The sequence below is a fragment of the Danio rerio genome, chromosome 6 (assembly GCF_049306965.1).
Source record: "Danio rerio strain Tuebingen ecotype United States chromosome 6, GRCz12tu, whole genome shotgun sequence".
Lineage (NCBI taxonomy): Eukaryota > Metazoa > Chordata > Actinopteri > Cypriniformes > Danionidae > Danio > Danio rerio.
The window spans coordinates 28,884,497-28,904,216 of NC_133181.1; the positions used below are offsets into that span (position 1 = coordinate 28,884,497).

Here is a 19,720-nt window from a genome sequence, read left to right on the forward strand (position 1 = left end):
AACAAATAAAATATTTCAGCAGACCAGCTAGAGCTAGATTTATTTCACTACACTCCATTCGGAGTGAACATAGTGAGAGCTTTTCTGTGGATAAGAGAGTTTTAAATTGAAAGAGGCCATTGAAATCCTATGTGTCGCCTCCTTTTCAGCATAGGGGACAGCCGGTGAAGCTAAGCTGGAAAACAGAGGCTATGGAGCTCCAGCTGAGAATCACGTTTTCTCTGTTTCCCTTTGTGCTGCATGTGTGTGTACTTTGATTAAAGAAAGAAGAGGCTCTAAGCATGTTAAGGCCATTTTGTCCAATTGTTTTGACACCCCCATCCGTATCCTCCCTCAAAGAAAGCTTGATATAGACGCCACAGTTGAGCAAAGACAATGACTCTCTAACCAGGCTGATCAAACCAATCTCATAGAACAGAGCCAGCACAAGTTAACCAGAAAAAAAATGGAAAGGCTCTTTTAAAATGTGTGCTTCACCACAGTGATGTTGTGTTTTGTATGAAACAAACAAATTGTGATAGTTTTGCACACAAGGTAGTGAATCTCCCCACTACATATACCTATTGGGGACTAGAGATTAATTCAACTTGTGCCACCACTTACTCCAATTCCCCCACTTTCCTGTCTGTCTTTTCTATCCTGTAAATAAAAGAAAGATCAGTGGTGTAAAGTAACTCATTACAAATACTCAAACTACTGTAATTGAGTAGGTTTTTCTCAGGAATTGCAATTTATTAAGCAGTTTAATAATTGTGTACTTTTTTCTTTGCCTTGAGTAAACTTTTAGTGCTGTGTTAGTACTTTCCTTCAACCTGCAGTCACTACTTTATTTTGTATTGTCTATGGGGATTAGAAAAATCAGTCCTGTGATTTCTGTCCAATCAGATCGCACATAAAAGGAGACATGGGCGATTTATAATTGCAGCAAACTGTTTGCAAGCATTAATAGTGTCCAAGAAGATGTCCAAAATCTTTTACACTCATTGACCCAGAGACTGTTTAGATGCATGCTACTGATGAGAAGATGACGAATATTTACTGTATGATGACCGAAATTAACTTAAACACCCAGCAGGCACAGGACGTCAACATGATGTCAGATTGACGTTGTACCCCAAGGTTGTGGAAACATTGCACTTTGTTTTTAAATTAAGATCGGGTTTATGTCAGAACTCACCATCAGTCTGACGTCAATGTCCAATGGCCAACCTAAAATCAACCAAATATCAACGTCTACTGATGTTACAGCTTGACGTTGTGTGGACGTTATCACTATGACGTCTATCAAATGTTGGATTTTTTTATTCTTCATACCTAAAGAATAAATGTCAGTATTTGATATTAATATGAAGTTGCTTTAAGATGTCAGTTTGACGTTGGATTTTGGATTTTGACGTTTTGGAGTTACTTTCTTACACAACCTGAAATCAACCTAATATCAGTAACATTTGACGCCATTATTGGACGTCAAAATAACCTTGTCCTTAGACTTTGGCCAGACATTGAATTTTGGTCACCTGATGTCGCATCCAAAATTTTACATAATAATAATTTTTTTTGATGCTGTGTGTATGCTGGGCAATAACTAAATGCACTACAGAATGTTATGTTTACACACATTCACAAATTAAATGTAAATGCGCTTTTAGGATCTGTCACAGCATGGGATAAATATAGCATTTTATATGTTTTCATACAATATTGTGTGGTCACATTCATCTTTTTATAGCAGATATAAAGCTTTTTGTAACTTATTCTGTAGGAGAAAATCATTTTTACATGAACAACAAGTGATGGAGTTTAGAGAACTTGCAAAACATTTAAAAACTAATTTAAACTTGTTGAACAATACAAAGTTGATTTGGAAGTAACCTCTCCAGAAAATTGTAGATTCCTTCATTCTCACACCCCTCACACATACCACTTTTCCACTAAAGCAGTTTGATTGCTGCTTTGAGTCCAGAGTTCCAAATCGATTCTTTGTCTTTTCCAAAGCACCTGGTTTGAACCAGGAAGTGTCATTCATAAGGTGATGAAATGTCATTACTAAGGTGCCTGGCAATGTTCCTGAATGATTGGCGCCGCTACTTTCCCATTGAAAATGGAAAAAAAAAATGTATCAATTACATTAGTCGACTGCAATTTTTTGAGATCCTCCAATCAGAATTCTAGCAGCAAATCATGTGACTTCCTTGGCACTGGCAGAAAAAAATCAAACAAGATGGCAGTTGCTCAGCAGCAGTACAGCAAGGACAGAACGCGTGAACTTTTATTATTCAGATGTCATGATGTCTAGTTGTCATGGGTTAACAAAAAACAGAGTTTTTTTACTGTATGTAATTTAAATTTAAACACGCAAAACACTTAAAATGACAGCAGTTGTCATATTTTGGCATCCTTGTGTAATTTTGTGTAGTTCTAAAATTTCTGTGGGTTTGTTTTGTGCTTTCTTGTCATGTGTTCATTATATTACCTTTTAATTTTACGTAATTATTCACTGTTGCTTTGAAAAATAGACATCCATTTTTACATGCATTTGAGGCTAAGAGCAAGCTGTTGTGTGGGAGTAGAAAGTAACAATGATTTTTTTGTTGGGCTAAATTGTTGCCTTGTGTCTAATCTTTTTGCCCATTGATGACAACAATGACAATAGTGGATGGTCAACATTGCTCTTAAAGTTCCAAGTATCATCTCGTGAAATGCTTTGACGTGCATTTTTGGAAAACAGGGTTGGAAATGGAGTAGATCCACCCCCTTAAAAACAATAGCGTTTAGTTTTAATCACAGCTTTGCCAGTAAGAGTGGTTGAGCTCAAGAGCATCAAATGAAAAGTAAATGAGAAATATCTTGAAGGAGTCATGACATGTCAGATACTTTAACCCTAATTAAAACACCTGATCCAATTACCCAAGGTGTTCAAGACTGCTAACAATTATTAAGCAGGCGTGAGCTTGGATCTGGTTGGAGCTAAACTCTTTAGAGCTGTGGCCCTCCAGCAATTGCAATTGCTTAGCCTCCATATGCAAATTATGGTTTTATTTTCCTTTCATTTCTTGGTCTATACAAATTGTGGCACGCTGCGATAACACATTATTATCGCTCATAATTTCAGTCTATCCAAACTGATAGACTTTGCCTGGTACATGAACTTGTTGGATTTGCTGTGTTTGAATGTCTAATATGGTTATTGGCACGTGTATTTGCCATTTACATGTTTGTGTTGCTGAAAAGATGAAACTTATGCATAGACATTAGACCTGTTTTTATGGTGGCCCTCTAGGCTGAGTAAAACCAAAGCAAAGAAACCAAAGAAAAGGGGTAAATACTCAGCCCTATCCCAGCATCCTGAGCCTCAGATAAGGGAAACAAGGATAGCCAGGCCACCATAAGACACAAACATCACCGATTCACCTATGCTGCATGCTTTTGGTTTGTGGGGGGAAACAGCATCCCAGGAAAGGACGGAGACTTTATTGCTATGCGGCAACAGTACTTTCCACTATGGTCTAAACTGAGGCCAGCAGGGGGCACTCAACCTGCAGTATGTGTGGGTCTTAACGCCCCAGTATAGTGGAGGGGACTCTATACTGCTCAGTAAATGCCATCTTTCAGATGAGACCTTAAAACGAGGTCCTAACTTTCTGTGGTTGTTAAAAATCCCGGGATATCTATAAAAAAGAGTAGGGGTTTAACCCCCCTAAGATTTACCCACTGCCATTATGGCCTCGTTAACCATCCCAATATCATAATTGGCTTCATCACTGTGTTTTCCCTCGACCAATCAGCTGGTGTGTGGTGTGCGGTCTGGCGCAATATGACTGCTGTCGTGTAATCCAGGTAGATGCTGCACACTGTTGGTGTAAATTTTATGAATCCTTTTCATTTGTGATTACTGCAAGAAGAATTGTCTGAAGTTTTATCTTGTTTAAATGAATTTAAAGTCATGCAACATATATTAGTATTTATAGTAATCAATTTCCCCTCTCTCCATGTTCTGCACCTATGTTTTAGAACAGAGGGGCCTCGAATGAATCTCTTTCTTTCCAAGCCACTTGTATTTTTGTGTTCCTATTGGTCCTTGGTTTGACAGTAATTATACTACAGCAAAGTATTTTTGACACAGCCAGAATTTCATCAAATTTGATCACAATGACCATGAATCAGCTGTCGATGAACATGTCAAGCCTGCACAAAACTTGAAATCTTTTCAGTATTAGCATCTTGAGAAAACCAATTCTATACAGTATATTTAACATTAAATGTCAAGAACAGCTGTAAAGCTTGATAGTTTAGTAAGTTGTCAGTCAAAGATTATGATATTAAATGAGCAGTTAATCATATTATATAATTAAAATTGCATTAGCATGGTTCATTATTCTATCAGCTAGCCTCTGCTCAGACTGGATTGGACTTTATCATAATGTTACAAATACTTGGCGATTCCGAACCAAAAGACTAGTCATTCTTCAACTGGACAATGTTGCATTGTACTTTCCGTCCATATTTCCCAAGCTACTCTTTCTCTGTCACAGTGAGAGGCTTGACACCAGACAGCACAGAGCGGAATGCATTTGAATATGGTAAGTGCAGTAGTCACGGCTGTTTAAGTGCTCTGAGTGGAAGAGCTGAACTCTCCCCTGGTCGCTTTTCCCTGAGGTAATAATTAACAATCCTGTCGCCAAGTCGTCAGCAGTCAATTACACCTCCTGCTCCCGCGATACATACGCAATGACTGCGAGCAAACACCAAGGAGTGAGAGAGAGGGGAGACAAACGCTGAAAATTGAGATTATTACAAACGGGGAGATTTTTGTATGAAGCTGAAGAGCCCAATGTCAGGAGGTGAACGGTGAACATGGGCAACCCTCTGTCCCCCAAAACATGGAGCTATTATAGTGGATTACACAGAACTGGGGACTTTTGGCGGGAGCGTTAATTGGAGCTCTGGATGGCGTCAGTTTCCAATTACTTTTAAGCTAGCCTACGGTTAATATAGTGACAATGGGCAATGGGTATGACATTCAGTGGAATTGAGCGATGGGGAGAGGGAGGAAAGAACGTAAGGCTGTTCTCATTGATTTGGGGTTGAGCGGGAGATGACAATGGTGTATGATGCTGTGGTGACAGGCCTTATTTTGTACTCTCGTTCAGCTCAACGTCAGAGAAAAAAGTAAACAAGAGGAGTAATAGCTGAAATGCATGAGATGTGACTGGCTGCAGGCAAGCTCGTGTTATTTTTCTGTACACAGTGTTCCATGGAACTACAATGACGATGATTTTCATGTTTTCTCGTAACAGACAGAACTGCTGTAAAAAGCTGACACAGAAATGAAGTGTAATTAGATGACACAATCTAATTTTCCTGACAAACAACTGAGAGAATCAGACCAAAATGGGAACACGAAGGCTGTTTTGATGGATTGCATGTATATTTGAACATAACTATATTATTGCTCAAATTCATTATGTCATTAATCTACCGATTTTACAGAGTAATGTAACTTATAATTTAAATAGTTCTTTAAAGGTGCTGTTTAACATCAAGTGCAATTTATTCTGCATGCATCTGGCTATCTGAGCTGATTTATGGAATTTTGTAAATATACAAAATCTTTATTAAAGAGCCCCTATTATGCATTAAAAATGATCATATTTTGTTTTTCGGGGTCTCCAACAACAGTCTGATATGGATGCAAGTTAAAAAAACAATTTCATTGTCTTATAATATGCATTTATTTTTACATACTTATCCTAATGACTCCTATATGATTTGTTCAGTGATTCATTTGTTCCCAAACCCCTTCTTAGTGTGATGCTAATCAGCACGGCTTATCAACAACTTTGAGGTAGTCAAAGTGCAGAGAGTATGTGTGAACCCAGTGCAGGACCGCCGCAATTGTGTGGCAACAGCTAAAGGTGGCCATAGCAATAACTAACGGCAGTGGATCGTGAGCTCACAAACACATTTAAATTCGTAAACAAAGCAACACAAGTCGCATTTTTAACTTGGTTTTAGATGTGATATGAGAATATAAAGAGTTAACCAGATATAATAAAAGCGGTTCACCGATTCAATTGTTCCCAAACCAATTTTGAAGTAGTCAGAGTGCAGAGAGTATGTGTGAGCCCTGGGCAGGAGTGCATCAAAGCAATGCAAAATAACACCAGCATATTGCTCTATTATTAACAACAAGTATAAATAATGAGACACATTCAGTATGAATCCACACAGTGGCAAAAGCTAAACTATTACTATTACTATCACTGTGGCTTTAGATGTGATTATGTGAATATAAACCAGATACAGTACAAGCTGCTACAAGTAACAAAACAAAAGTAAATTAGGTAACGCTTTCTTTTACAACCCGCAAAGTACCACGTAAGTACAGTGAAAAAACAGTGTACTTTTCTGTACGTATAGTGTAAGTATAATGAACGTATGTGTAGGTATAAGGAAACAAACTGTAATGGTTGGGTAATAAGGGTGTAACAATCAGATATTTAACACAAAAATTACCGCGTAAGTAGATTGAAATAACAGTGTACTTTTCTGTACGTATAGTGTAAGTATAAATAATGTTTGCGCAGGTATAAGGGAAAAAATTGTTATGCTTGGGTAATAAGGGGGTAACATCCAGAAATTAAACATGAAAAGTACAGTGTAAGTACAGTGAAATAAGAGTTTACTTTTCTTTAAATGGCAAAGGAATAAACCATAATGTTTGCATAATGGGGGGTAACAATAAGATATTCAACACGCAAAGAACTTGGTAAGTATATTACGTTTACGATGTACTTTTCTTCAAATATTGTATACATTTAAAGAATTATGCAAGGGTGGTGACAACCTAATGCAACCTGCAAATGTACATGCACCTGCGTAAGTGCATTAGTACTCTATTTCAGTGCTTGGGTTTTATATGGGGTGTTTAATGGATAAAAGGTTTACAACCTGTAAAATTTATTAAACCTTATTGTATACTGTATGTATTTTAAATCTGCATTCATTCATTAAATTTCTTGTTTGCTTAGTCCCTTTATTATTCCGGGGTCGCCACAGCAGAATGAACCGCAAACTTATCCAGCAAGTTTTTACGCAGCGGATGCCCTTCCAGCCATAACCCATCTCTGGGAAATTTTAAATCTGCAAATCAATATAAAATTTATTTCCATACACTACTTACCTAATGAATGGTTACTCGTCGATCTCACCACAGCCATCAATGTCTCAACATCACTATCAACGAAAACCTTTGCATGATATAGGCCTACCGTCAGGGTTCAATGCAGATTAAAACAGGCTAGCATCTTTACTGAAGTTTGCAGAGGGGGGTGGGGGACTAACTGTTACATTTCAGTGAACGTATAGCTGATGCTTTATAGAAAAATGTAATAATTTGGTCTTCAATAAACACTGCTGCTGTAGTTTTCTCTGTTCTTAGTGTTCAAGTATACACTAGTGTGTTAAAGTTCAGATTCTTCCCTCCTTGTTCCCTGTAGTTAATGGGTAAATACCACATTTGAGGGTTGTAAAATAAAGTGAAGCATTGTTCCTCCCTTGTTCCCTGTACTTAAAGGGTAAATACTAAATTTGCGGTTTGTTTAATAAAGTGAAGCATTGTTCCTCCCTTGTTCTCTGTAGTTAAAGGGTAAATGCCACATTTGCCCCCCCCCCCCCCCCCCCCCCCTTTTCCCTTTAGTTTACAAGGTAAAATCTTGAAAATAAATATACAAACACACTAGAGCTGCACGATACGGGCTAAAATGAGAATCACAATTTTTTTGCTTAAAATAAAGATCACAATTTTCTCACGATTCTCATCGATATTCAGATTATATTCAACAATATATAGGCTATAGTAGTTATACTGATATTGTAAACATTTATTTTCATGCACAACTGTGGGTTCGCTATTAAAGAAAAAACATATCAACTGCTTGCCGTAATCATAACTCTAAAATGTAATTTGATCATTTAAATGAAGTGCACACTTTCGGTTTCATTCAGACTGCTAAGTGCTTGTTCATACTTCGCGCGCGGCTCCCAAACGATCACTCTGTACCACAAGCAGAATATTATTTACAACTGTATTACCTGTTACTCGCAACATAAGCAGGTTGTGTTCACTAAAGTAGAAGCGCGCGCGTCCATCATTCAGTAGAGCGCGCGCCCTCTCTGTGATAACAGCTCATGGTCAGCAGTTCAGGTCACGTGTGATTTCCCGGCCACGAAAACATCATTATATGAAGACAAAAATTACATTTTTAGTTGAATTATACCTTATAAATACATTATGTGACTCATTCAACATAATTTGGAGGTGTCAATGTCACTGAGCAACCTATGGGAAACAATGAAAAGACTCATGCAAATGCCTTTTCTTTTCTCCTGAACTTGAAAATATGATTGACCGAATCATAGAAATGCTGGATTAAGATCATCTAGGGGGTCGAATAGAGATCATGATCTTTTAACGATTAATTGTGCAGCTCTAAAACACAATATATTTCTTCATTACTTTGTAACCTTTATTTTAATAAATAGGCATTTTAAAACACTTCATCTTAATCAATCATTGTCTTGTCTATCATTGACTATACTCATTCATTTACTTTCTTTTCTTTTTCTAATCGGCTGTCCCTTTGTTAATCTGGGGTAGCCACAGTGGAATAAACCACCAACTAATCCAGCATTTGTTTTACGCAGTGGATGCCCTTCCAGCTGCAATCCATCTCTGGGAAACATCCATACACACTCATAAACTTTGGACAATTTAGTCTACCCAGTTAACCTGTACCGCATGTCTTTGGACTGTGGGGGAAATCGGAGCACCCACGCCAACATGCAAACTCCACACAGAAACGCCAACTGACCCAGCTGAGGCTCGAACCAGTAACCTTCTTGCTGTGAGGCATCAGCACTACCTACTGTGCCATCGCCACCCAGCTGCAACCCATTACTGGGAAACAGCCATATACACTCATTCACACACATACACTATGAACAATTTTAGCTTACCCATTTTTTTGGACTTGTGGGGGAAACTGGAGCACCCGGAGGAAACCCACGCTAACATGGAGAGAACATGCAAACTCCACACAGAAATTAACTGACCCAGCCGAGCTTGAACCAGTAAACTTCTTGATGTGAGGCGATTGTGCTACCTACTGCATCGCCGTGCTGGCCTGCCTATCCTCCAACAGCAAAATAACACATTATTTCCTTCCCCCTTTTCTGGCATCTCTTGTTTGGCTTCCTCTTTTTTTTCTGCTCTTCCTTCTTCATAACCTCCACTGAGGACTACACTGATGAAATCCCATGATCTTGCTGCTCTGCATTTTTTTATAAAAAAATATGAACATACATAAAGGCTTTTTGTAAGCTATAGACATGTTTCCTTTGCTGTTTAATATGTGTGTGTTGGTTGTCCAACAATTCCACACACTAAACATTTACAGATACCATATACACACTATACATTACTATCAAACAAAACTATTATCATCAGATCATAAGGGAGATTATGATCATTTATAGTTATAATAATTAAAGTGCAGAGAAAAAAGGCTTAAATAGTAGGCTACTGTGCTAAAGTCTTAGGTTAACGTTACTAGTAATTTCGGGGGGTTATTATATTTTTCTGTAGCATGCCAGTTTGATATATCAATTTACATTTCCAGACATTACTTTTGTCATTAGCTGTAATTAACATACACAGGGAGAAAATTGTCAGCACAGTGAGTATGACAACAGCCAGTGCTCCACACACACACACACACACACAGATCTGATCTGATCATCATCCAGTCTGTCTGGAATTACATGAAGAAACTGAGACAAACCAAATCCAGAAGAACTTTGGCAACATCTCTAAGATGTGCAGAAAAATGAAGTAAACGACAGTAAACAATGGTAAATATTCGCTGCTGGCCATTTAGATTCGGGCATGAACTAACGTTAATGTTATGCTAAAACAAATTAAACAAAATAAATATAATCGGGTAGTGCACAATTTCTAATCGTGACAGTGACCTACATTTACTAACAACGACTTACATGTGTTACATGGTGACCAGACGGAGCAATTCCAAACGTCCCAAAAGTCTGAGCAAAACCTCGTGCTGCTGCAGTTTGATTCGGATCTTTAGAGCCTCCTTGATTCACAACTCGTTTGAATCAACAAATCAGTAGGCATGTACCTGAAGTGATAAAATACCGCTAGATGGATTCAAACGCACACTAAGCTCTCTGTTGTTAGTGCGATGTTTTGATGTCACAGGTCTGTTGAAAACGAATCGATTCAACTCCGTCCATTCCCAGAATTTCTTTTTCATGGCAGTACAAGGACATCAGCGCGAGGTAAATGAAACAAGTATTTTTATGTTGTTATGTTCATAGAAGTGTTTGTTTAGGTTTTTTGTTTCTTTCTGATATTTGTTCCTCTTTTTAACCATTAGACCCTTTTCACAAAACTGTTATGACGCGTTTAGCGATCATCAGCACTTAAAATCCTTGAGTTTTTAATATGATTTTTTTTTATAAAATAACATTTACAGTTTTAAATACATTTGTATTTATGTATAGATAATGTTTGCATATGATTATATATGCGAGGTGTTTCAGTGTCTATGGGTAGGACAGTAAACTACATGTTATTCTTCTTGCTGGCGTTATCAGTTTCACATTATTATTAATTTTTTTCTTTTTCTAAATGTTGAGATAACAACATCGTGAAGTTTTTATTTTATTTGAGCAAAGAAGATTGTAAAAAAAAAATGTGTTGTACTTTCTCATTCTGCTCTGAAATGTAAAAAAGGTCCATAACAGTGCATCAACCATATTATGTAAACCATTACTTTATTAAGGACTAATGATGGGTTAAGACATGTACTTAATCAAAATCTAACCTTAGGGGTAGTTCACCCAAACGTTACATTTACTTACCATTTACTGAGTAACACAGAATTTAAATATATACTAAACTGCAAATAATCTTTACTTCAAAGTCTGTAATGCCTGCACTTATATTTAAAATTTTCCCCTCTGCGCTTTAATTATTATCACTATAAATAATCCCTATCTCTCATATGATAAGATGATAATAGTTTTGTTTGATAGTAATGTATAGTGTTTATATGGTGTCTGTAAACGTTTTGTGTGTGGAATTGTTATACAAACAACACAAACACATATTTAACAGCAAAAGAAACATGTCTATAGCTTACTAAAAGTTATGTCTGTTCATATTTTTTATATAAAATGTAGAGCAGCAAGATGTGGGATTAGGAACGTGTAGTCTGGCACATTTGTTACCCACCACAAGTCAAGGTTTTATCAAGACACCTTCCCTAAACCCAACCAAAATTGTTTTAAAATACAAACAAGAAGAGAAAAGCCAATGTGGCCACATGCTACTACTGCAACTCACTCTGCTTTTTTGGGGTTTTATTTATACTGGTTTCTGGAACTGTCCTTTCTGCACTGCTCCCCACCGCCTCCCAAAACTCACTGTTACATGAATTATGACCTACCACAAACAGATGTGACAATGTAACTTATAAAATAAAATAAATATTGAAATTTTGCGTTATTATTTTTTAAAAAGGTATGAGAGTAAAACACTAATGCCATTATGAATGTATTAAAGAGCCCATATCATGGGTTTTTGAAAATGCCCTTCCATGTAGTTTGTAACACAGCTCTAAGTGAAGTGAAGTGTGCAGCTAAAGCTTAAATCTGTAAGTGTACAGCGTTTAAAACTGTTGATTCATCTATAAAAGAGTCGACTCATAGTGCTTCAAACGAGTCGCCATGATAACGAGTCATTAGGTGTTTCGCTATGACGTACGAACAAAACCAAGTTATTCACGTGCACGAGCAAACCCGGTAGATTTAAAACCTGCGGCCCCGCCCTCTAACACAGAAACCCAGACACACACACACACACACACACAAACACACGCACACAAACATGCCGGTCGATTGAAGTCACACTGCAGATGGATATTATTGAGTCTCTACCCAAAGATGAAACCTCAGCATTATAGCCAAGCAGTTGGAAACTACTGGAAACTTCTGGAAACTACATGCTACAAAGAATACTTCATCTGCGTTTGTTAAAGGAAGGATCAGTAAAGAGTAACTTACTGATAGACATGTCAGGATGGGTTTCTTCCTCCATTTCTCAAGTGTAAGTACATGCATTTAAAGCTGTTGCCTCGTTTACTCTAGCTTGCAAATGTATTTAGTTGTGATTTGTTACTTGTAAACGCGTGTACTGTATGAGGTTAGCTCGCTGTATTCTCATATGGCGTGCAAAGCCACGTTAAAAACACGAAGCGTGCTGCTTTGTTTACGGAGCTCCGTGGAGGAGGGTAGTGTGTGTGTGTGTGCGTGCGCGCAAGGACGAGGGCAATATGTGTGTGTGTCTGTGAAAAGAGCAGAGTGAGACAAGCTAGAAGATCTCCTCAACAGTTTTTGGAGTTTTTGCTCAATAAAATTATTCTGCCCTGCCAATGGTGTTCAAAACCAAAGCTGACAGATAGTTAACAGAAATAAAGCACCATCACACTTTCTTCTTGCGAATGTGAAGCACTTTTACTTGATTTGCTTGTAAAACTAAAAAGGAAAATACAAAAGGTAAAAATTACAAAGTGATTACGAAATATCACAAATAATATACATCTTTCACATTTGTAAACATAAACTGACATATTTAAACTGATATCAAACAGCTAAATAAACAATCCAGGCACTTTAATGACGTGCATCTATATGCAAGCTTGTTAGCATTTAAACAGAACATCAAGCATTAAACATTTCAACACTGACCCTCCTTAATCAATTTAACCCAAAGTAAGTATTGCAGATGTTTTCAAAATAAAATTAGTAACTTACAGTCGTTTCTATCACAAGGGCTGAAAGCAAACAACAACGCGTCTCTGCATGGCGATCACAGTCTCCTCTTCTATGACTTTTTAAATATCCGGTTGTTCTAAAGAATGGCGCAATGACATTTTCCGCCACTAGATGTCACAATTACACCACTTAAATAAATCAATGCACAGCTTACCAAACGAATCAACACCATACAGTACACTCCCCGCCTGGTGTATTGGATATACCACTATGCTTTTAATCACTAGATAAAAGTAAAGCTACGTCACATATAGGCCTTAAGTACTCCCTGACAGCCCCTTGCTTAGCAGTCTTTACCATAACCTTTCGGACTTTCCCATCAGATGAGGCTACGGTTTTTGTTACGAGGCCAATTGGCCACTCACTGCGCTTAGTTTCCCCATCCTTTAACAGAACAACGTCTCCTTCCTGAATGTTATCTCTCTCCTCAGTCCATTTTCTTCTGGATTGCAAGGTGGACAAGTACTCCAGCTTCCATCGCTTCCAGAATGAATCTGCTAACATCTGGACTTGACGCCACTGACTTTTGTGCAAGTGTCCTAACTCAAAGTTTCCTGGTGGAGTTGGTGCAACACTTGCTTTCTGAGTTAAGAGCATTGCTGGTGAGAGCACTTGAGGCATACTTGCATCTGTAGAAATTGGGGTTAAAGGTCGGGAATTCATAATGGCCATGACTTCTGCCATTAAGGTTGTTAAGACTTCATGTGTGAGTCTTGTAGCAGATTTTATTAAGAGCGCTTCCAGAATACGTCTGGCTATCCCGATCATTCTTTCCCACACACCCCCCATATGAGAGGAGTGTGGAGCATTGAATGTCCAAGTGCAGCTTTGATTCTGCAAGAACCCTTTTAGCTCAGAGTCGCCACTGTCGATTTGGAGTTCTTTCACTGCTCCAACGAAATTCGTCCCTCTGTCTGATCGAAAGTGCTTTACTGGCCCTCTCACAGCCAAAAAACGTCTCAAAGCACAAATAAAGCTTGACGCTGATAAAGATTCCATAACTTCCAAGTGAACTGCTCTACTACTCAAGCAACTGAATATGACAGCCCATCGCTTGTTCTCAATGTTGTGCCCTCTTGTTTTGCGTGTCACCACAGTGAAAGGTCCAAAAACATCAAGACCTGTGTATGTGAAAGGTGGATCTACAGAAAGCCGGTCTGGGGGCAGAGCCGACATCTTCTGACTTTCCATTTTACCTCTTAGCTTTTTGCATAGGACACATTTGTGGATGATATTTGAAATGCGTCTTTTGCCGCTGACAATCCACAATCCAGCACGACGTATAGCGCCCTCCGTAAAATGCCATCCTTGGTGAGCCACTTGATCATGATAATGCTGAATTAAAAGATCAGTCACATGATGGCTAGATGGAAGTATCAAGGGATGTTTCTCTGGATCTGAGATGTCAGCGCACTGAATGCGACCCCCGACTCTTAACAGACCTTCTTTGTCCACAAAGGGGTCGAGTCTTAGGAGTGTGCTACATTGTGAGATTTTACCATTCTTGGTCAGACTCTCAAATTCTTCTCGGAACACTTCTCGCTGTACAGTTTTAATTATGGTCGACTTAGCTTGTGAGGTCTCAACATCTGAGGTCTTTGTACACAAATGCCACTTTCGACAAGGACTGTTAGGTGAAGATTGTGAGAAGGATTTTGTGATGCGAGTAAGAGTTGTGACAGCTCTCACCAGAGACTTCCATCTCGAGAAACGTTGGAATCTGCTTGAGTCTAGAGACTGTTCAGTAATGCTCGTTGCCAGAACTTTCACTTGAGGGCGAATTTCAACATCCTCTTCTACTTGAACAAGTCCATAGGATTCATCCACATTACATCTCACAGGACCACATTTCCTAAGGAACTCTGGACCTGAATACCAGTTGGTTAGAGGTAAGTTGGCTGCTGGCACGAACCTAGTGGCATGGTCCGCTGGATTCTGTTCGGAACAGATGTAGTGCCACTGATTAGGTTCTGTGGTTTTCCTTATGCGTGCAACTCTGTTAGCCACATACATATAGAATCTGCGTGTGACATTGTGAATGTATCCGAGCACTATGCGGCTATCTGTATAAAAGTGGATGTCATGAAGCTCCAGGTCAATTTCTCCTTTTATGAATTCCATCAACTCCACAGCTAGCACTGCAGCGCATAACTCGAGGCGCGGAACAGTATGTGCTGGAAAGGGGGCTAACTTGGATCTTCCCATCACAAACCCCACATGAGGCTGTCCATTTGAGTCAATCACTCGAAGATATGCTACCGCAGCAATAGCTAAAGTAGAAGCATCCGAGAAAATGCACAGCTCACAAAGTGGAGCTCTGCACACTGAGGTTGGAACATAAGCTTGAGGTATTTGCAATTGATCAAGCTCTGCTAATGATGAAATCCAGGCCTTCCATGAACTTTCCTTTTCCAATGGAAGAATGGTGTCCCAATCCTGTTGGATTGTTGAAAGTTCCCTCACTAGAGCTCTGCCTTGCATAGTGATTGGACAGACGAACCCGAGGGGATCATATAAACTATTGACAGTGGAAAGGATCCCTCTTCTGGTGAAGGGTTTGCATTCTTGAGAAGCTTTAAACATAAAGCAATCTGTCTTGAGGTTCCAACTGATACCAAGGCTGTGTTGAAGAGGTATTGTATCTTTACTGAAATCTAGGTCTTTGAGATCTTTGGCTCTTTCACTAGAAGGAAATGCTTCCATCACCGAAGCACTGTTGGAGGCCACTTTATGCAGGTTCAAGCTTGACTTAGATAGCATTGTCTGTGTGCGTTTTAAGAGATCAATGGCTTCCCTTTCAGTTGGAACAGACGTGATACCATCGTCCACATAGAAGTTGCGCAATACAAAGTTCTTCGCATCTGTTCCGCACTCCACTTTGCCGTGTTCTGCTGCTTGTCTCAGGGCATATATTGCGACTGCAGGTGACGGACTATTGCCAAAGACGTGTACAGTCATTCTGTAATCAATTATCTCCTTTTCTGGGCAGTTGTCTTTGTCCCAAAGGAAGCGAAGATAGTTGCGATGCGGCTCTTTTACTTTGAAGCAATAGAACATTTGTTCTATGTCTGCCATCACAGCTATTTTCTCCCTGCGAAAGCGCAACAGTACACCCAAGAGAGTGTTGTTGAGGTCAGGACCGCTCAGCAAAACATCATTTAGGGAAACTCCCCTGAACTGGGCACTTGAATCGAAAACCACTCTTATTTTGTCAGGTTTGTGGGGGTGATAAACACCGAAAATCGGCAAATACCAACATTCCTCCTCCGAATGTAAGGGTGGAGCCAGTTCTGCTTGTTTATGCTCGATCTCCTTCTGCATGAAGTCAAAGAAATGCGTTTTCATTTTTGGTTTCTTTGAAAGAGTGCGCTGTAAAGAGCTTAGCCTCTGCATAGCTTGCTCTCTATTATTTGGGAGCTGAATCCTTGGGGAGCGGAATGGAAGTGGCGCCACCCAGTGTCTATCCTCATCAAGGTACACTTCTTTATCCATCATTTCTAGAAAGACTTTATCCTCCACAGATAGAGTGGCTTTATCGTCATCTGGAGATCTGAAGAACACATCCTCCTTTAAATTAATTGAATAGCTCTCGTTAGATTTGAGAGAACATGGTGGGTTGGGAATGTATGACAAGAGAGGTGACTGAGCTTTTTCTACGACGTTGATGCCCTTTGTGCATGAAGGGAAATATGAAGTTCGTCCATTGAGAAGTACGTTGGTCTTATAAGCGTTCACACTTGATTGACGATGAATGCCATCAAGACAAACTTCTCCCACTATTACCCAGCCTAGGTCTAAGCGCTGTGCATATGGTGTGTTATGGGGTCCATTCCGTTGTTCACGTACTTTGTGCACACTAAGAACATCACGTCCTAAGAGGAGAAGGATAGGAGCGTTAGGATCTAAAGGTGGGATTTTATCTGACACCACAGTGAGGTGGGGAAAATGTACAGCTACCTCAGGCGTAGGAATTTCAGATCTATCGTCTGGTAAGCTGTCGCATTCTATCAAGGGTGGAAGTGCAACTACTGTTTTTCCATCAAGTGATTCAACAGAAAATCCAGTTATTTTCCTCCCCGCCGTAGACACTATGCCTGAACACGTCTTCAATGTGTACGGGGAAGAACTACTATCGATGTTGAACAGATCAAAGAACTGTGACTTCACCAAAGATCTATTACTCTGCTCATCTAGTACAGCATAAATGCGCTTGGCCTTTTCACACTGATTAGATGGATAAACTTTCACGAGACAGATCTTTGAACATGATTTAGGCTTATCAACATCTCCGCAAATCTCTGCACTTGTTGGTGACCTCAGCTGTGTCCTCATCTGTTTTTTCTTTGATTTGTTCTGTCTTTGACTCGGGTGTCTCAATAGACCATGTAGTAACAGACCATGGTGCAGGTCCAGGATGCATGGCCGCCACATGTCGATCACTATTGCATTCCCTGCACCTGATCAATGCTATACAGTCTTTTGCAACATGCTTGGTGGAACCACAACATTTAAAACAAATGGACTTTTCCTTCAAGTGTGCTTTTCGTTCATCCAGATGTTTGCTCCTGAATGTTCGACACTTATGGAGTGGATGAGGCTTATTGTGCATGGTGCAGACCTTGTTTGGTTCTACATTATTTTCCAGCGTTCCTTCCTGGTTTGATTGTGCAGTCTTTATTTCTGTTTTTTTGACAAAAACAGAAGCTCTGCTACTTATCCTGGCAGCTCCATCGGCTTTTGAGCTGCTCAGACTGCTGGATGAAGCAAATGCAAAACTACGATCGTTTCTGGTTCTTGCTTGTCGACAAACAAACTCAACAAAGAACTCAAAAGGAGGAAAATATACTTTATGATCTTCTTTGTATCTGGAACTCTGCGTAATCCATTTGTCTTGGAGACCAAATGGGAGTTTTTCGACAATGGGGTTTACTCCACGTGCTGTGTCGAGGTAAGCTAGTCCAGGCAAACGACCACTCTCTTTTGCAGACTGCAGCTCAAGCAGCAAATCACCGAGGTCTCTCAGACGATGGATGTCTCTGTTTGTGATGCGAGGGAAAACATCAAGTCTTTTTAACATTGCCTGCTCAATGACTTCTGGACAACCATAGCATTCTTCTAGGCGACGCCATATCACTCTAACTCCTGAGGTAGGGTTACTGACATAAACTGATTTGATTCGTTTGGCATGATTAGAAGAATCAGGACCGAGCCATCTTATGAGAAGGTCAATCTCCTCCCTACTAGTTAGATTAAGTTCACTGGTTACAGCTTGAAAAGATGTTTTCCACGCCCAGTAATTTTCAGGGCATTCGTCAAACTGAAACAAACCTGAACTCACCATTTCTTTTCTCAGCAGGTATGTAGTGAAGTCACTGACATGTGGCGCTGGTGTAGAGCACCCAGCATTTTCTTGTGAGAGCGGATCGGATTCACGCTGTACTCTTACTGGATAGATTTGATGCCTCTCCTCATCATCTCCACTATATGGATCAATCTTTACTTTCGAAGGAGAGCACTGAAGGCTGTGTTGAACTGTTAGTTCCTTTTTTATAGGAATGATCTCTGATTTAGATTCCTCCTTCTTTGTGGGTGAATGGGAGCTAAGTGAGCCTTCATTATAACTCCGTGTTACATACTGAGAATTCTCACCCTCATGTTGCAAATTAGAAATCAGATTGGGAGTATTTGGTAACTGAGATTGTGTTTGCACATACTCTCTGGTGCGTTCAATCCTGCTGGAAATGCATGAAAGTTTTTCTAGGTCTTCACCTAGTTCCTCTTCACCGATAGCTGCAGCGGCATAAACATCTGCCTCTTTAGATGCTGCTACAGCTTCTTTCTGCAGTTTCAATACATACAGTTCAGCCTCAACCTCTGCTTTTCTACGTGCTGTTTCTGCTAATGTTCTTTGTTGATGCTCTTCTAGTTGAGCTTGTTCTCTCATCATGATAGCTTCCTTTTCTGCATATGAGGCTTTTACTTTGCATGCTGCTGCTTTAGCTCTTGCTGTGGTCGCAGCTGCACTGGCTGAAGATCTAGTAGACCGATGTGATCTGCCTGACCGTGATTCTATTTCTAGTGCTTGGTTAGCTTCTTCAACATTTTTGCTGGGCTGTGACTTGTCCATCTTGATATCACAGTCTAACTCAGTAAGCTTGTGCTTGCTTGACGTTTCCCGCCGTGTAGACGACTTTTTACTATTCTGCCCTGCCAATGGTGTTCAAAACCAAAGCTGACAGATAGTTAACAGAAATAAAGCACCATCACACTTTCTTCTTGCGAATGTGAAGCACTTTTACTTGATTTGCTTGTAAAACTAAAAAGGAAAAATACAAAAGGTAAAAATTACAAAGTGATTACGAAATATCACAAATAATATACATCTTTCACATTTGTAAACATAAACTGACATATTTAAACTGATATCAAACAGCTAAATAAACAATCCAGGCACTTTAATGACGTGCATCTATATGCAAGCTTGTTAGCATTTAAACAGAACATCAAGCATTAAACATTTCAACACTGACCCTCCTTAATCAATTTAACCCAAAGTAAGTATTGCAGATGTTTTCAAAATAAAATTAGTAACTTACAGTCGTTTCTATCACAAGGGCTGAAAGCAAACAACAACGCGTCTCTGCATGGCGATCACAGTCTCTTCTTCTATGACTTTTTAAATATCCGGTTGTTCTAAAGAATGGCGCAATGACATTTTCTGCCACTAGATGTCACAATTACACCACTTAAATAAATTAATGCACAGCTTACCAAACGAATCAACACCATACAGTACAAAAAT

The 19,720-nt window shown here is 39.4% G+C and overlaps 1 protein-coding gene across 1 annotated transcript; it reads right to left on the bottom strand.

Annotated features, from left to right (window-relative positions):
- Nucleotides 1-13,024: 13,024 nt before the first annotated feature.
- LOC141386269 (uncharacterized) lies at nt 13,025-19,224 on the bottom strand. Its single transcript, XM_073954095.1, has one exon. It carries the CDS (start codon nt 17,347-17,349, stop codon nt 13,135-13,137), a length of 4,215 nt encoding a protein of 1,404 aa, XP_073810196.1. The 5' UTR covers nt 17,350-19,224; the 3' UTR covers nt 13,025-13,134.
- Nucleotides 19,225-19,720: the final 496 nt, after the last annotated feature.